This window comes from Mesoplodon bidens (assembly GCF_964165515.1).
Source record: "Mesoplodon bidens genome assembly, chromosome: 18".
Lineage (NCBI taxonomy): Eukaryota > Metazoa > Chordata > Mammalia > Artiodactyla > Ziphiidae > Mesoplodon > Mesoplodon bidens.
The window spans coordinates 43,020,178-43,037,410 of NC_138175.1; the positions used below are offsets into that span (position 1 = coordinate 43,020,178).

At 37.1% G+C, this 17,233-nt stretch overlaps 1 protein-coding gene across 1 annotated transcript in view; it reads right to left on the bottom strand.

Moving 5' to 3' along the window:
• The window catches only part of SLC7A9 (solute carrier family 7 member 9), a 33,709-nt gene that overhangs the window by 2,876 nt on the left and 13,600 nt on the right, over nucleotides 1-17,233 (bottom strand). Inside the window, exons 10-11 of the mRNA XM_081216358.1 lie at nucleotides 8,465-8,561; nucleotides 7,332-7,481 (exon numbers count right to left, since the gene is read on the bottom strand). Coding sequence (XP_081072484.1) covers nucleotides 7,332-7,481; nucleotides 8,465-8,561 — 247 coding nt within the window. The remainder of the gene's footprint in view (nucleotides 1-7,331; nucleotides 7,482-8,464; nucleotides 8,562-17,233) is intronic.

Here is a 17,233-nt window from a genome sequence, read left to right on the forward strand (position 1 = left end):
AGGGGCTGGAGAGGAATCCAGTCGCAGCAGATCTGGATTCACCCATTTCTCCAGGGTGTTTGGTAGGAAAGGGTATTTAGAAACCGTAATCTGGGTGGTTGGGAGTACTCAGTGTTCTTTTACAAGGACAGAAAAAAAATTTTTTTTCAAGAAGGGAAAAAAATTCATAAATTTCTACTGAGTTTCTGTTCAAATGTAAGATTGCACTTTTTTCCTTACTTTCTCTAGACTTAATGCCTTCTTATGCTTCTGAAAATCTTCTCAATGGCTTTCACATAATTACTTATTTTATTTATCCTACAATGTGCCTATAATAAACTTCAAAATAACTGTACCAATACTACCACTGTAAGTAGTAGTATGAAGTTTAAGAATTTTTTGCAGTTCTTTTTAACTGCACAGTATAAACCACAAAGGAGATGCATTCAAAGTCCTGCACTTTAATATCAGTTCTAGTGATTACGTTTTCTGTGTGGTTATGTCATCTGCTTGTTACAGAGTAAGGCTTCTTTATCTCCATTTGTTTCTAGTTCTTAGGGATTTGCTTCTTCCCTTTTTTATTTGATTTTTTTAATATTATAAATTTTTTCTCGATTTTGCTTTATTCTTCCATTACTTCTCTTTCAGAATAAACACATGCGTATGCACAAATGTACATACACATGTTCATCTTCCACTCCTCTTACATAAAAGGCAGCAAATGCATAACACAGTTTTGCACCTTGCTTTTTTCCATTAATATATTCCAGAGAGTCACACTACTGTGTAAAATTACTCATCCATTTTTTGTACTGTTGCACACCACTCTACTTTGTGGATGTACCAAAACTTATTCAACCAGTCTCCCATTAATTGACATTTGGGTTGTGTTGAACCTTTTGCTATTACCAATTAATGCAACAAGTAAGCTTATATATATTTCATAGTTTTGTCGACTTCACTTAGGGATAGATTACCTCAAAACAGGATGGCTGGGTCTAAAGGTAAATGCATATGTAATATTGCTGGATATTGCCAGGTTTCCCTTTGTAGTGGCCATACCATTTGTATTCCACTAGCAGTGTTTGAGAAGGCTGTTTCCCCATAGCCTCTCCAATGGAGTGTGGCCAAGCTTTGGGATTTTTGCCCATCTGATAGGCAAGAAATGGTATCTCGTTAGAATTTTGGTGTGCGTTCTCTTATAAGAAACAAAATTGAGTTTGCTTGGGTTCATTTGTTTCATGTTTAAGTGTCGTTGCATTTTTTTCATTGAACTGTCGTTTTATTTTCTTGTGTCCATTTATATCTTTTGTCCATTTCAATTGTTAGTAACCCCCATCTTAATTTTAGTAACTCTTTAAATTAGGGATATTTATCCTTTTTTGTGATATTCTTGCAAATATTTCCCCCAATATTTTATGTATATGTGTTTTCAACTTCTCTTTTTTTGAATGCATTCATTTTTATTTTGGGGTGGTTATGGTTGCCCCTTTTTTAAAAATTACTCCTTGATTTTGAGTCATGGGAGAGGTTTTCTTCATTCTTGAATTACAAAGCAATTTATATTCATGCATCAGCACCATGATATTTAAATTTTAGAATCTATATTTTTTTTGAATTTTTGAATTTTATATTTTATACAGCAGGTTCTTATTAGTTATCCATTTTATACATGTTAGTGTATACATGTCAATCCCAATCTCCCAGTTCATCCCGCCACCACCAGCCACCACCCTTCACCCGCCCCCCCCCCCCCCTCACTTTCCCCCCTTGGTTGGTTCTCTACATCTGTGTCTCAATTTTAGAGTCTATATTTTAATATTTTTCTTATTTTTAGATTTTCCCTGGCTATTTTTGCTAGTTTGTTCTTCAATATGAACTTTATAATCAACTTGTCTAACTCCAGGAAAAAAAATTAGATGGTGTTTTTTATTGCGATCTCATTAAACATCTAAATTAATGATGCTGAGTTTCCCTATCCAAGAATATGATGGATTTCCATTTGTTCAAGTTACCTTTTCGGTCTTTCAGGAGAATTTTACTTTTCTACTGTGATGTCTAACCTCTTGTTAAGTTTATGGCTAGGTGTTTTTTGGTTTGGGGAGGAGTTCTCTTTCATTATCTTTTAATTGGATATCATTTTTATAAATGAAGGCTATTGATTACAGTGTGTTAGTTTTATGTCATATTACTTCACTATATTTTCTTATAGTTTTTTCTTTGATCCTTTTGGGTTTTCCAGATGCACAATTTTATTTTCTTTGAAAGGAGAAAGTTAGACTTTTGAAAGTCTTTTCTAATTCTTATGCTCCACATTGCTTTCTCTTGTTTAATTGCCTTGCTGATATCTTCAGAACAGTGTTAGCTGATAGCAGAAATAGAAGGAAGGCATTTTTGTCTTCACCTTGGCAGAGATCTCTCTAGTGTTACCTTATCAATTAAAATTGCTTTTTTGCCATAGGGCGTGTTTGTGTGTGCGATCATGCCAAGGAAAAGGTTATAAATTCCTATTTGTGTTTTTATCACTAATGTATGTTGAATTTTATCTGGTTTTTGGCAACTGTGGGAGGTGATCATAGGGGGTTTTACCATAGGTATATTAATATGATGAATTATATCTCCATGAATTAAATCCAGTTCATTCTAATCTTCAGCCACCCTTGCACAGACTTGACTTAGTCATGATATGTTTTTAATATAATTGGATTATATTTGTTAAAATATTTTATTTAAGATTTTTATATCAATATTCAAAAGTGAGATTGGTCCGTGATTTTCTCTTCTCCCCTTTTTTGTGCTATCTTTGCAAGGTTTGGTATCAGTGTTATAGTCCATAAAAATAATTTGAAAAATCAATAAAACATCCTGTAGCTTACCTTAAAAAAGAGAGAGAAAGCATAAACACACAAATAAGAAACAAAAATGGAGAAATAATCTCCAGAACACAGGAAGTTTTTTTAAAAATCATAAACTATTTTGTACAACTCTATACAAATAAATTCAAACACCTAGGTGAAATGGACAGTTTTCTAGGAAAATATAGTTTACTAAAACTAACCCCAGCAGAATCTGAATTCATGGTGAAATTCTAAAAATCAGATAATCCAGTTAAGTGCTTTCTTTATGTTTATTAATTCCTTCTATATCCTTTTGGTTTTCTTTGTTCTTTCTTGTGCCCGTTGAGTTGCCTATTTAATTTGTTTTCGTTTTTGTTGATGTAAGTAATGTAGTGGAACTTCCTTAAAGTGCCGATCGTATATTATATGTCTTGTTTTCATTATTGTTATTTTTAGGAATTTATGTACTTTCATTTCCTATTTCCTTTTGGACCAAAAGGTTTAATTTTTAAAATTAATTTCCTGTTTTATTGCATTATAGTCAGAGAATGTGATCTGTATCATTTCTGATTTTTTAAAAAATAAATGTACTTATTTTTTATTATTTATTGTTTTTGGCTGCATTGGGTCTTCGTGGCTGCGCGTGGGCTTTCTCTGGTTGTGGTGAGCAGGGCCTGCTCTTTGTTGCGGTGTGCGGGCTTCTCATTGCGGTGGCTTCTCTTGTTGCAGAGCACGGGCTCTAGGCGCGTAGGCCTTAGTAGTTGTGGCACGTGGGCTCAGTATTGTGGCTTATGGGCTCTAGAGCACAGGCTCAGTAGTTGGGGCGCATGGGCTTAGTTGCTCCGCAGCATGTGGGATCTTCCCGGACTGGGGCTTGAACCCGTGTCCCCTGCATTGGCAGGCAGATTCCCAACCACTGTGCCACCAGGGAAGCCCCATTTCTGATTTTTTAATCAGGGTTTTTCTTTGTGGTATTAAAGATTGTCAGTGGTCAGACCTGTTCCATATGCACTGTTTGCTATTTGGGGGATCCAGAATTTGAAATGAATCTGTAAGATATACCTTGTTACGTTTTTATAGATCTGCAGTCACTTTTACTAGTGATGTGCCTGGATCTGTCTTGTTCTGAGAGAGATGTTTTAAAGTTTCCTATTAGTGTGTGTGTCTGTTTCTCCTTGTATTTCCTATAGTTTGTTTCATAAAAGTAATTACTGTGTGGCATGGTGAACAGGTTTTCATAACTGTTATCTCTTTATTGTGAATTTTAGCCTTTTGCATTACTAAATGGTCTTTGTCTTGTGTTTTGGGCCTGAGTGCTTGTCTGATAAGATCACAACCCCTGTTTTCTGTGTATTTTCATTTGCTTGATTTTTCTTTGCCTATCCTTTTACTTTGCATTTTTCACAGCTCTGTAAACCTGCCTGAAATTTTTTTTCTTTTAATGGCTGATTTAAACCCATTTAAACTGAATAAGCTGGTTTATTCATACAACTGATAAGTTTGGTCTCCATATTGCTTCATATTTCTATATAAAGTATCTTCGACTTACTGTCAGTTTTCTGCCCATAATGAGTGACATTCTATGGGAAAACTCTTACTGGGGCCTACTTCCTTTAAGTGGGAAAATTACCATGTATCATATGAAACCCCAGACTTCTAACCAGTGTTTTCAGATATAACAAAAAACAGTAAATGCATAAATATATCCAACATGTGTTATACCTGGAAGTAAACTGCTTTAAAAATGACTTCCTGGTGACCAATTAGTATGATTGTTAGTAAATGGTTACCTTTAACGCAATAACATGTTTCCCAACATCTGAGACACACATGCCTCACACTTTCCAATATGCCTCCATACGACTGTGACTTGTGTTGGATTTGGAATGCCATTTGAAACTTTCCTCACACATGTATTAAAAACATTGTATTGCATTTCCAGGATTTAAATATTCATTTTTTCCCATATAACTATCAACTAGAAATAAGAGTATTAAGAGATTCATAGGTTCTATAAAGTTTGGGGATGTTAAAAATCAATAAGCAAAAAACAGTAACAACAAAAAACCCTAATAAGCATTCTACTGAGAAAATGTCAACCAGGAAGATATTCTCATTTGTTTCCCTATTCGAGTCTTTATATATAGGTTCTTTTATGATATGGTTTCGTGGATGTGTTTGTGTGTGGGTATGTGTGTTGGATATATCTATCTATAAACACTGTTTTTGTTCTGAGAGTTACCATTATAAATAGTAGGTATTAATACCTTTATCTCCTCTTTTTTAGATATTATCTATAATAAGCAGTAATGAAATAAGCTAGGATTTCTTCTCTTTCCCCCCAGCATCTAATTTTAAATTGTATCCAAAGGCAGTTTTCCTGAGATACTTTCCTTAAGTGGCATACTTTCATATGCTTTCTCTCCCATTTTTGTTGTATTATGTTGTCAGTGCTTAATATTTATATACTGTTTTGCTATCTTTATCTCCCATCATTTAGCCTTAGTTCTTTAATTAAATATATTCACCTTATGCCAATGACTTTTTGGTTTCTAAAGCTCATTCTCTAGCGATTCCTTAGGTCTCATGTAACAATATATGCTTTGAGTTATTTCGTTGGTAACTTTATTCTTCAAGGTCAATTTGACTGGATATAAAATACTTGACTTACATTTTTTTCCTTGAATATCTTAAATAAGTTGCCCACAGTCTTACAGCATGGAGTGTAGCTGATGAGAAGTTTGATGCCTGTATTATTTCCTTTCCTTTATAAGCAAATTGGGGTGAAGGAGGACAGGAAAGGAGAAGTGGATATACCCAAAGCATTTTTTTTAAAGAAACTCCATAGTTTTATCAGAATATATTTCTTTGTTGCCCAGTCTAGTTCGGAAGTGTGTTGGTTCAAGTCCCCCCCTCCTTCTGTGGTCTCCCCTCCCACCTTCCCTCCCACTTCAGGAAATGTTTCTTGAATCATAGCTTTTAAGCTGTTGGTGGGAATGTAAACTGATACAGCCACTATGATACAGCCACTATGGAGAACAGTATGGAGGTTCCTTAAAAAACTAAAGATAGAATTACCACATGACCCAGCAATCCCACTCCTGGGCATATACCCAGAGAAAACCACAATTCAAAAAGACACATGCACCCCAATGTTCATTGCAGCAGTATTTACAATAGCCAGGTCATGGAAGCAACCTAAATGCCCATCAACAGACGAATGGATAAGGAAGATGTGGTACATATGTACAATGGAATATTACTCTGCCATAAAAAGGAATGAAATTGGGTCATTTGTTGAGACGTGGATGGATCTAGAGACTGTCATACAGGGTGAAGTAAGTCAGAAAGAGAAAAACCAATATCGTATATTAACGCATATATGTGGAACCTAGAAAAATGGTGCAGATGAACCGGTTTGCAGGGCAGAAATTGAGACACAGATGTAGAGAACAAATGCATGGACACCAAGGGGGGGAAGCGGCAGGGAGGTGGTGGTGGTGGTGTGATGAATTGGGTGATTGGGATTGACATGTATACACTGATGTGTATAAAATTGATGACTAATAAGAACCTGCTGTATAAAAAAATACATAAAAATTTAAAAAAAAAAGAATTCTGTTACTTGCATTTTCTTCTTCAAGGACTCCAGTTATACATATGTTAATCTCTTTTTTTTTTCCTGTCTCCTTACTTCATTATTTTCTCTCAAATCCTTTTTATTTCTGTTTGAGAGATTTTGCGCAGATTAAAAATCTGTGCTACCATAATGATTTTGCCTGCTTGATGCCCTGATTGAGGTGGAACTGCCTGATTCCAGCAGGCTGCTTCATGTCTTCTCTGACTTCAGCAACTTGGTGATAGTCAAAGCTACTGTGCCAGAAAGACTTTTAACCAGATTTGTGAAACAACATTCTGAAGCTAAAGACATTATCTTTATTCTTGCTCTAGTTACTGAAGCCCTCTTCTTGCCTGCCTTTTTCTTACATCTTCACTTGTTATCATAAGAATAAATAGCACAGGTTTTTTTAAAAAACAAAGAACAAACCAAAAAATCCTGTAACATAAGCAAAATAAAATACATTCTTCTTCCTCGTTGGTATATGGACCCAAACCAGCCATGGAGGGAGGTGGGAAGGAGCCCAAAACAGACTGCAAACACGGACCGTTAGTGGTTGCATGCATAGGAATGGGTCTGGGCCAGAATCAGAACTCCCCATCGGTCGACAGAAAGTGTATTCATGAGGGGTCCTGGAACTATCAGACCTGGACATCTCACTTTGGTTAGAGAGACAGGTCACAGGTATTGTTGATAACTTTAATAAATTATGAGATGGCTGACTGGATCATAGTCTATACTATGAAATGAAGAGCAAACTCCACTGTAAAGTTTGATGTTCGAGAGAAGAGTCAGGTTGAAAATAGAAAGCATGCTCCTAGAAGTTAAAATAGTTACTTCTACCTAGTTCATTTCAGGAAATCAAAGCCACTTGTGACATTTGGGGAACAACTTACCTTGATAGGCCTTTTCAGTTCTTTCCTCGTAAACCTCATCACAACTAGTCCAAAGACCGTCAAGCCATAAAACAGCCATGCAGCAAAACTGAAGTAATTGACTAATGAGTTTATGTCACCAGGGATGATATAAATGATCGCTATGATACCCTAGAAGAAAGAAGAAGGAAGTCTTAGGTCATTAGTACATGAAAACATTAACCTTATCACTTCACAAAAGATGGAAGAAGCCGTTTTTTTTCTGTGGATAAACACTTTAATGTGAAAGAACACTCCTATGTATCCCATTATATTTGGGGTTAAACCAGACAGCTCTTTGAGGTGTGATGAAAGGACTTGGAAAGTTTGTAGCTCTTTTAAGCAGGGGAGAAACAAAATGTGTATGTATGTTGCACCAGCTTCCTAATTATGAATTTTCCTTCCAGAGAGTTTTCATTGGGGGAAAGGGCCCTGCACCATAAAACCCAGGCTGTCTAGGTCTGGTCTTGACTGCATTAGCTGCACGGTCCTGGACTTGTAATTCCAAGGGCCTTGTAATTCTGGGTCCTTTTTCTCATCTTCAAAGGGAGTAGGTTGACAGAGAATAGGGGCTCCCTCTGGGGGTGGGAGGAAGAATCTGGCCCTGAGGCTGGGGTGTGGATGGTCCAGAGGTGCCCAAAACAGTTGCATACAGCCGAGGACTATCCCTCACTGAGAAATTCCAATCAGAAGATGTCAAACACCTATAATTCACAAGGGTCCCATGACTTCTGAATTATTGGACCGTAATGAGAAGCTGTTGTCATTAGCCACCTTGTAAAATGCCTTATTCTTCCTCATAAGCTAGCGGGTTTTTGTCCAGTTTGTTACCAGGGACTCAGAACATACAAATGTACACGTAAGAAGTGTAGAGGGTACAAGCTCAGAAGATTCAAACAGTGTCCTTCGTGGATAAATCCAGAACAAGGAGCAGAAGTTGGGTAAATTATTTGAATTGTTTTGAACTTTTTTATGTACCTATTTATATAACTGAGGGCTGGGGGAACCTCGGGCACTTGAAAATCACTGAGCTTAGTGATCAAGTTTACTTCATCATCCAAACTGAGGGACCCTCTGCCTTAAGGGGGTGTTTTTGTGGCAGAATTCATACTTACATAAAAGATGATGGCAGGGGCTGGAGTGAGGCGCTTGACGCTAACATAAGAGAGCACTTTAAGCATGTGGCCTTCCCGGCCTGCAACGTAAACAAGTCTGAAAGGGCAGTAATAAGGAAGTCAGTCGATGAGGGCGAAGGCTGCTGTATGATCACCGAGCAAGTGTGTCCTGAGCATCACTACCCAGGCCACAGAGAAGGGGACTCAGTTATGACCCTGGTGTCTTCAGGTCGGAGTCTAGCCTCTTGAGATGACTGCGTTTTGCAGAAGAAGTAAGTGAGATGATTAAATGCATCTTAGAGGAATGCATCCTGGTGCAGTGGGGTCACCTGTGGGGGGTGGGGTGGAGTGGGAGGTGGAGGAGCCCCTTTCAAGGAGGAGGTACCTGATCTGAGTCCTGAAATCTATGCAAGAAACAAATGTAAAAACTAGTCCAGGGCCTGTGGACCTCAGTGCTTGGTGCACCTGACAGAAGCCAACACAGACATGCCTTGCACTTCCTAAATCCAAAGTCTGTATTTTTTTTTTTTTTTTTTTTTTTTTTTTTTTTTTTTTTGCTGTACGCGGGCCTCTCACTGCTGTGGCCTCTCCCGTTGCGGAGCACAGGCTCCGGACACACAGGCTCCGCGGCCATGGCTCGCGGGCCCAGCCGCTGCGCGGCATGTGGGATCTTCCGGGATAGGGGCACGAACCCGTGTCCCCTGCATCGGCAGGCGGACTCTCAACCACTGCGCCACCAGGGAAGCCCCAAAGTCTGTATTTTTAAAAAATCAGAAAATCAAGGGTGAGTCAGCAAATGCAAACAAATGGCTGAGCCACCCCGTCCACCCCCAAGAACTTCTGATGATTCAGGAATCTGAAAAGCTATCTTTAAAATGGTAAAGGAAAAGGAAAGGAGAGCTAAACAGAATTCCTAAGGAAACAAAAAGTTACTTTAATTAAAAATTTAATCAACAACAGACAAATACAAGTGAAAAAAGTAAAAGCTAGACTGCATATGAAGCATAGAGAAGTGGAAAATGTAGACATGAAATTAAGAGAAGAAACCTAGGAAGAAGCTCAAGTATATTGAATGGAGTAAGAAATTCAAAGAAGAGCAGAGAGCCTTTACACAATCAAAAAACACTGAGCCTTCAAACTGAATCCTGTTCTAGACAAAAACATACCCAGATATAAACATTAGAGTGGAAGGGGAAAAAATTTAAGCTACTGAATTTAAAAGATAGCTACAAAATTAGGACCATCAGAACAACAGCCATCGCATGAGAAACACTTTCAAAGTGATGAGGGAAAATTGATTTGACTTTCAGATTAGAATACTACACAGCTAAACTATCATTCAAGACTACTGGCAAATACATTTGTAGACAATAACTGTGAGACATTTACAGCTCTTCAGTCCTTGTTGGAAACTATTAAAAAATCTACAACCAAAGAGGACACTGAACTGAGAAGGAATTGACTGAAGAAGCAACATTAAGGAAATAGCAGTAAAGCACATTTGGTATGTATGTAAGTATTGGATTTTTTATTTCTGTCATGATGGACTTTTTTTGGAGGGTTGGTTGGGATTATAAACAAGGTGTAGCTGATACACTAGATGATATGAAAGGGAGAGCCCTTGCAAGAGAGGGAAGAGAACTGAGATACTGATAGGCTCTACTAGGTATTCATGTTAAATTTTAAAGGTAATTGCTAAAAGAATAGAAATATAACTTCCATCCACATCAGCGGAAGAAAAAAAAGGAATAAAGGACATTTGATGGTTAATAAATCAGGGTAAGATTTTTTAAGCCAAGAAAACACAAAGGAGTATGTTAGAAATTAATCTAGCAGTAATCACATCCAGTGTGATCGGATTCCACTTGCCCAGCTGGAGACTCTCGGGTTGGGTTTGTTGAAAGAGACACAAGCCACAGCCCATGACACTGAAAAGTAGACAATAAAAGGGATGGGACATGTTACCAAAAGTAGCAGCCTGAAAGACAGCTGATTCAGCAATATCAGTATCAGAATTTAAGGCAAAAGAGGGAGTATTCCTACTGAAAAAGAGAACAGTCAGAAGATATAAAAAACAGAAGTCCTTGCAAATATACAGTAAAGGTAGAAAATCAACCATGTACAAAGCTAGTAGGAAGGTTAAAAGACAAAAGTAGTAAAACCATCTATATCCACAATAAGCAGTTAAAGAATACACAAAACAATTAGATGTAAAACATGTCAAAAACAGTAATCGTAAGGGGAGGAATGTACAAATGCAGGGTTGTTAAATGCATTTGAAATTAAGAGATCAGCAACTTAAAACAATCATATATATATATATATATATATATATATATATATATATATATATATATATATAGTTTGCTATATATAAACTTCACATAAATACAAACCAAAAATCTATACTACATACACACATAAAAAAGAAAAATGAATTAAAACATAACACTAAAGATAGTCATCTAATCACAAGAGATGAGAACAAAAAAGGAACAAAAAAGACCTACAAAACCCCAAAACGAATAACAAAATGGCAGTAAGAACATACATATCAATAATTGCTTTAAATGTATATGGACTAAATGCTCAAATGAAAAGACACAGAATGGCTGAATGGATACAAAAACACCCATATATGTGCTGCCTACAAGAGACTCACTTCAGATCTAAAGATACGGATTGAAAGTGAGTGGATGGAAGAAGGTATTCCATGCAAATGTAAATCAAAACAAAAGCTGCGTAGCAATACTTATATCAGACAAAATAGACTTTAAAATAAAGACTGTTACAAGAGACAAGGACATTACATAACAATCAAGGGATCAATCCAAGAAGATATAACAATGGTAAATAAATGTGCACTCAACATAGGAGCACCTAGATATATAAAGCAAATATTAACATACATAAAAGGAGAAAATGACAGTAACACAATAATAGTAGGGGACTTAAACACCCCACTTACATCAATGGACGGATCATCCAGACAGAAAATCAATAAGGAAACACTGGCCTTAAATGACACATTAGACCAGATGGACAATATATACAGAACATTCCGTCCCGAAACAGCACAATACACATTCTTTTCAGGTGCACATGCAGTGTTCTCCAGGAGCGATCACATGCTAGGCCACAAAACAAGCCTTGGTAAATTTAAGAAAATTTAAATCATAGTGAGCATCTTTTCTGACCACAATGCTATGAGACAAATCAACTACAAGAGAAAAACTGAAAAAAACACAAACATGTGGAGGCTAAACAATATGCTACTAAACAACCAATGGATCACTAAAGAAATCAAAGAGGAAATCGAAAAATACCTGGAGACAAATGAAAATGAAAACACAATGATCCAAAATCTATGGGATGCAGCAAAAGCAGTTATAAGAGGGAAGTTTATACTGCCTACCTCAGGAAATGAGAAGACTCTCAGACAACTTAATTTTACACCTAAAAGGACTAGAGAAAGAACAAAATGAAACCCAAAGTTAGTAGAAGGAAAGAAATAATAAATATCAGAGCAGACATAAATGAAATAGAGATTAAAAAAGAAAAATAGAAAAGATCAATGAGGGACTTCCCTGGTGGCACAGTGGTTAAGAATCCACCTGCAAATGCAGGGGACATGGGTTCAAGCCCTGGTCCGGGAAGGTCCCACATGCTGCGAAGCAACTAAGCCCATGCGCCACAACTACTGAGTCTGTGCTCTAGAGCCCGCAAACCACAACTACTGAGCCCACATGCCACAGCTACTGAAGCCCGCATGCCTAGAGCCCATGCTCTTCAACAAGAGGAGCCACTACAATGAGAAGCATGTGCACCTCAATGAAGAGTAGCCCCCACGCGCCGCAACTAGAGAAAGCCCATGCACAGCAATGAAGACCCAATGCAGCCAAAAACAAATAAATAAATAAATTTTAAAAAAGGAAAAGATCAGTGAAACTAAGAGCCATTTCTTTAAAAAGATAAACTCAATAAACCTTTAGCCAGATTCATCAAGAAAAAAAGAGGGCCCAAATCACTATCATCATAATTGAAAAAGGAAAAGTTATCAGCGACACCACAGAAATACGAAGGATCATGAGAGATTACTATGAACAAGTATATGCCAGTAAAATGGACAACCAAGTACAAATTGACAAATTCCTAGAACTGTACAATCTCCCCAGACTGAATCAGGAAGAAATAGAAAATATGAACAGACCAATTACCAATAATGAAATTGCATCAGTAATTTAGAAAAGTCCAGGACCAAGTGCCTTCACAAGTGAATTCTACCAAACATTTAGAGAAGAGCTAACACCTATCATTCTCAAACAATTCCAAAAAATACAGAGGAATGTTTCTGAACTCATTCTATGAGGCTAGCATCACCCTGATACCAAAGCCAGACAAAGATCTCACAAAAAAAGAAAATTACAGGCCAATATCACTGATGAACACAGATGCAAAAATCCTCAAAATATAAGCAAACTGAATTTAGCAACACTTTAGAAAGATCATATACCATGATCAAGTGGGATTTATCCCAGGGATGCAAGGATGGTTCAGCATCTGTAAATCAATCAGTGTGATACATCACATTAACAAACTGAAGAATAAAAACTATATTATTATCTCAATAGATGCAGAAAAAGCTTATTATTATCTCAATAGATGCAGAAAAAGCTTTTGACAAAATTCAACAACCACTTATGACAAAAACTCTCCAGAAAGTGAGTAGAGAGAAAACACACCTCAACATAATAAAGGCCATATATGATAAGCCCACAGCTAACATCATACTCAATGGTGAAAAGCTGAAAACATTTCCTCTAAGATCAGGAACAAGACAAGGATGCCCACTCTTGCCACTTTTATTCAACATGTTATTGGAAGTCCAAACGACAGCAGTCAGACAGAAAGAAAGAAAGAGAATGAAAGAAAGGGAATCCAAATTGGAAAGGAAGAAGTAAAACAGTGACTGTCTGCAGACAACATGATACTATACATAGAAAATCCTAAATACACTACAAAATAAAAATAAAAATAGGGCTTCCCTGGTGGTGCAGTGGTTGAGAGTCCGCCTGCCGATGCAGGGGACACGGGTTCGTGCCCCGGTCTGGGAAGATCCCACATGCCGCGGAGTGGCTGGGCCCGTGAGCCATGGCCGCTGAGCCTGTGCGTCCGGAGCCTGTGCTCCGCAACGGGGAGAGGCCACAACAGTGAGAGGCCCGCGTACCACAAAAAAATAAATAAATAAATAAATAAATAAATAAATAAATAAATAAATAAATAAATACTACTAGAGTTTATCAGTGAATTTGGTAAAGTTACAAGATACAAAGTCAATATACAGAAATCTGTTGCATTTCTATACACTAACAACAAACTATCTGAAAGAGAAATTAAGGAAACAACAGCATTTACAATTGCATTTAAAAAAAAGAATAACACACCTAGAAATAAACTTACCTAAGGAGGTAAAAGACCTATACTCAGAAAACTATGAGACATAGATGAAAGAAATTGAATACAACACTAACAGATGGAAAGATACACCACGTTCATGGATTGGAATAATTAATATTGTTTAAATGACCATACTACCCAAGGCAAATCTACAGATTCAATGCAATCCCTATCAAAATACCAATGGCATTTTTCACAGAACTAGAACAAATAATTTTTAAATTTGTATGGAAACACAAAAGACCCCAAATAGTCAAAACAATCTTGAGAAAGAAGAACAGAGCTGGAGATACCACACTCTCTGACTTTAGACTATACTACAAAGCTACAGTTATCAAAACAGTATGGTACTGGCACAAAAACAGACACACAGATCAATGGAACAGAATAGAGAGCCAAGAAATAAATCCACATGCTTATGGTTAATTAATCTACAACATAGGAGGCAAGAATATACAGTGGAGAAAAGATAGTCTCTTCAATAAGTGGTGCTGGGAAAACTGGACAGCTACATGTAAAAGAATGAAATTAGAACATTTTCTCATACCATATACAAAAATAGACTCAAAATGGATTAAATACCTAAATGTAAAACCAGAAACCACAAAACTCCTAGAAGAAAACATAGGCAGAACACTCTTTGACATAAATTGTAGCAAGATCTTTTTGGATCTGTCCCCTAAGGAAAAGGAAACAAAAGCAAAAATAAACAAATGGGAACTAAATTTAAAAGCTTTTGCACAGCAATGAAACCACTGACAAAACAAAAAGACAACCCACTGAATGGGAGAATATATTTGCAAATGATATGATCAATAAGGGGTTAATATCCAAAATATATAAATAGCTCATACAACTCAACATCATAAAAACAATCTGATTAAAAAATGGGCAGAAGGGCTTCCCTGGTGGCGCAGTGATTGAGAGTCTGCCTGCCGATGCAGGGGACACGGGTTCGTGCCCCAGTCCGGGAAGATCCCACATGCCGCGGAGCGGCTGGGCCCGTGAGCCATGGCCGCTGAGCCTGCACGTCCGGAGCCTGTGCTCCGCAACGGGAGAGGCCACAACAGTGAGAGGCCCGTGTATCGCCAAAAAAAAAAAAAAAAAAAGGGCAGAAGAACTGAATAGATATTTTTATAAAGAAGACATACAGATGGCCAACAGACATGAAAAGGTGTTCAACATCACTAATCATTAGAGAAATGCAAATCAAAACCACAATGAGATATCTATCACCTCGCACCTGTCAGAATGCCTATCATCAAAAAGACCACAACACATGTTGGCAAGGATGTGGAGAAAAGGGAGCCCTTGTTGATGGGAATGTAAACCGGTGCAGCCACTGTGGAAAACAGTATGAAGGTTCCTCAAAAAACTAAAAATAGAGGGACTTCCCTGGTGGCGCAGTGGTTAAGACTCTGTGCTCCCAGTGCAGGGGGCCTGGGTTTGATCCCACATGCACGCTGCAACTAAGGGTTCACGTGCCACAACTAAGGAGCCAGAAAGTCGCAACTAAGGAGCCCATGAGCCGCAACTAAGGAGCCCACGTGCTGCAACTAAGACCTGGTGCAACCAAATAAACAAATAAATAAAATATTTTTAAAAAACTAAAAATAGAATTATCATATGACCCAGCAATTCCACTCCGGGGTATATATCTGAAGAAAACAAAAACACTGAAGAAAACAAAAACACTTAATTCAAAAAGATACATGGATTTCAATGTTCATAGCAGCACTATTTACAATAGCCAAGCTATGGAAGCTACCTAAGTGTCCATAAACAGATGAACAGATAAAGAAAGTATGATATATATATATATACACACACACACACTTACACACATATATACACAATGGAATACTACTCAGCCATAATAAAGAATGAAATTTTTCTATTTGCAACAATGTGGATACAGCTGGAGGGTAGGTATTATGCTTAGTGAAATAAGTCATACAGAGAAAGACAAATACTGTACGTTGTCACTTATATGTGGAATCTAAAAAATAAAACAAACTAGTGAATTTAACAAAAAAGAAACAGACTCACAAATATAGAGAACAAATTAGTGGTTACCAATGGGGAGAGGAAAGTGGGGAGAGGTTTAAGAGGTACAGACTACAATGTATAAAATAAGCTACAAGGATATACTTACTGTACAGCACAGGGAATATAGCCAATATTTTATAATAACTATAAATGGAGTATAATCTTTAAATATTGTGAATTACTATGTTGTACATCTGGGACTTTTACCCGTGGGACATATAATATTATAAATCAACTATACCTCAATAAATTTTAAAAAAACAGGAGCCCATGAAACATAGGAGGCAAAGCTTGACAAAACCACTATGAGTGCATAAGATTTGAACAGTCAAGGTACAAGCTTAATGATAACATAAAAACCTAGAAGTTAGTAGAATACACATTATTTTCAAGACCATGGGAACACTTATAAAAATGGCAGTAAGCCACAAGGGAAGTCTTAAAACTTCTGAAGAAGTAATATTGTAAAGATCACACTTTCTGAGTACAATACAATAACATCAGAAGTCAGGAATACACAGGCCAAAAAGACTCATTTTTAAAAACTACTTTTTGAACTTTGAAAAGATATAAACATAGTATTAATTCCCAGAACAAGTCAGTGAAACTGGGAGGAAAGGGATTGCTAGATGGAGGGGAGGCTTAGACTCAAGATGATGCTGTGAATTCACTCTTTAAATTCCGTCAGTTCTCCACAAATCAATATATAAATTCCATGCACTGAAGATGCAAGCACGACTTTTCGGAACTGGACAAAATTACTGTAAGTGCATCTGGAATGCTAAACAGGCAAGGAGAAGTCTGATGTGGGAGCACCAGTCCTACTAGATTTTACATTACTGAAGCTGTGAAACATGTAATAAGTAAGATAATAACACAGGAGAATATTTAGCAGTGAAACAAAGTGAATCAAGTACATTGGAATGATAATGCTGGATTTCAAACCAGTAGGAGAAAGGGTGGACAACAGGTAAATGTTTGGGGAAAAAAGTGAGATTTATGCCTCACATCAAGACGCTTTCTAGATTGATCAAAGAGCTAAAGTAAAATGCCAGAAGAAAACATAGGTGGGCATTCTTGAAAGGAGAGAGGAAGGTCTGTTTATGTGAGATAGAAAACTCAAAAACCAGTAAGCAAAAATCTTAGATTTGACCTCATAAAAATGATATCCAACATAATTCAATATAGCACAAGTCCCTGGCCAACCCCCAAGCTGCACAGGTACATAACTATATAAAATTAACTCAAAATGGATCATATACC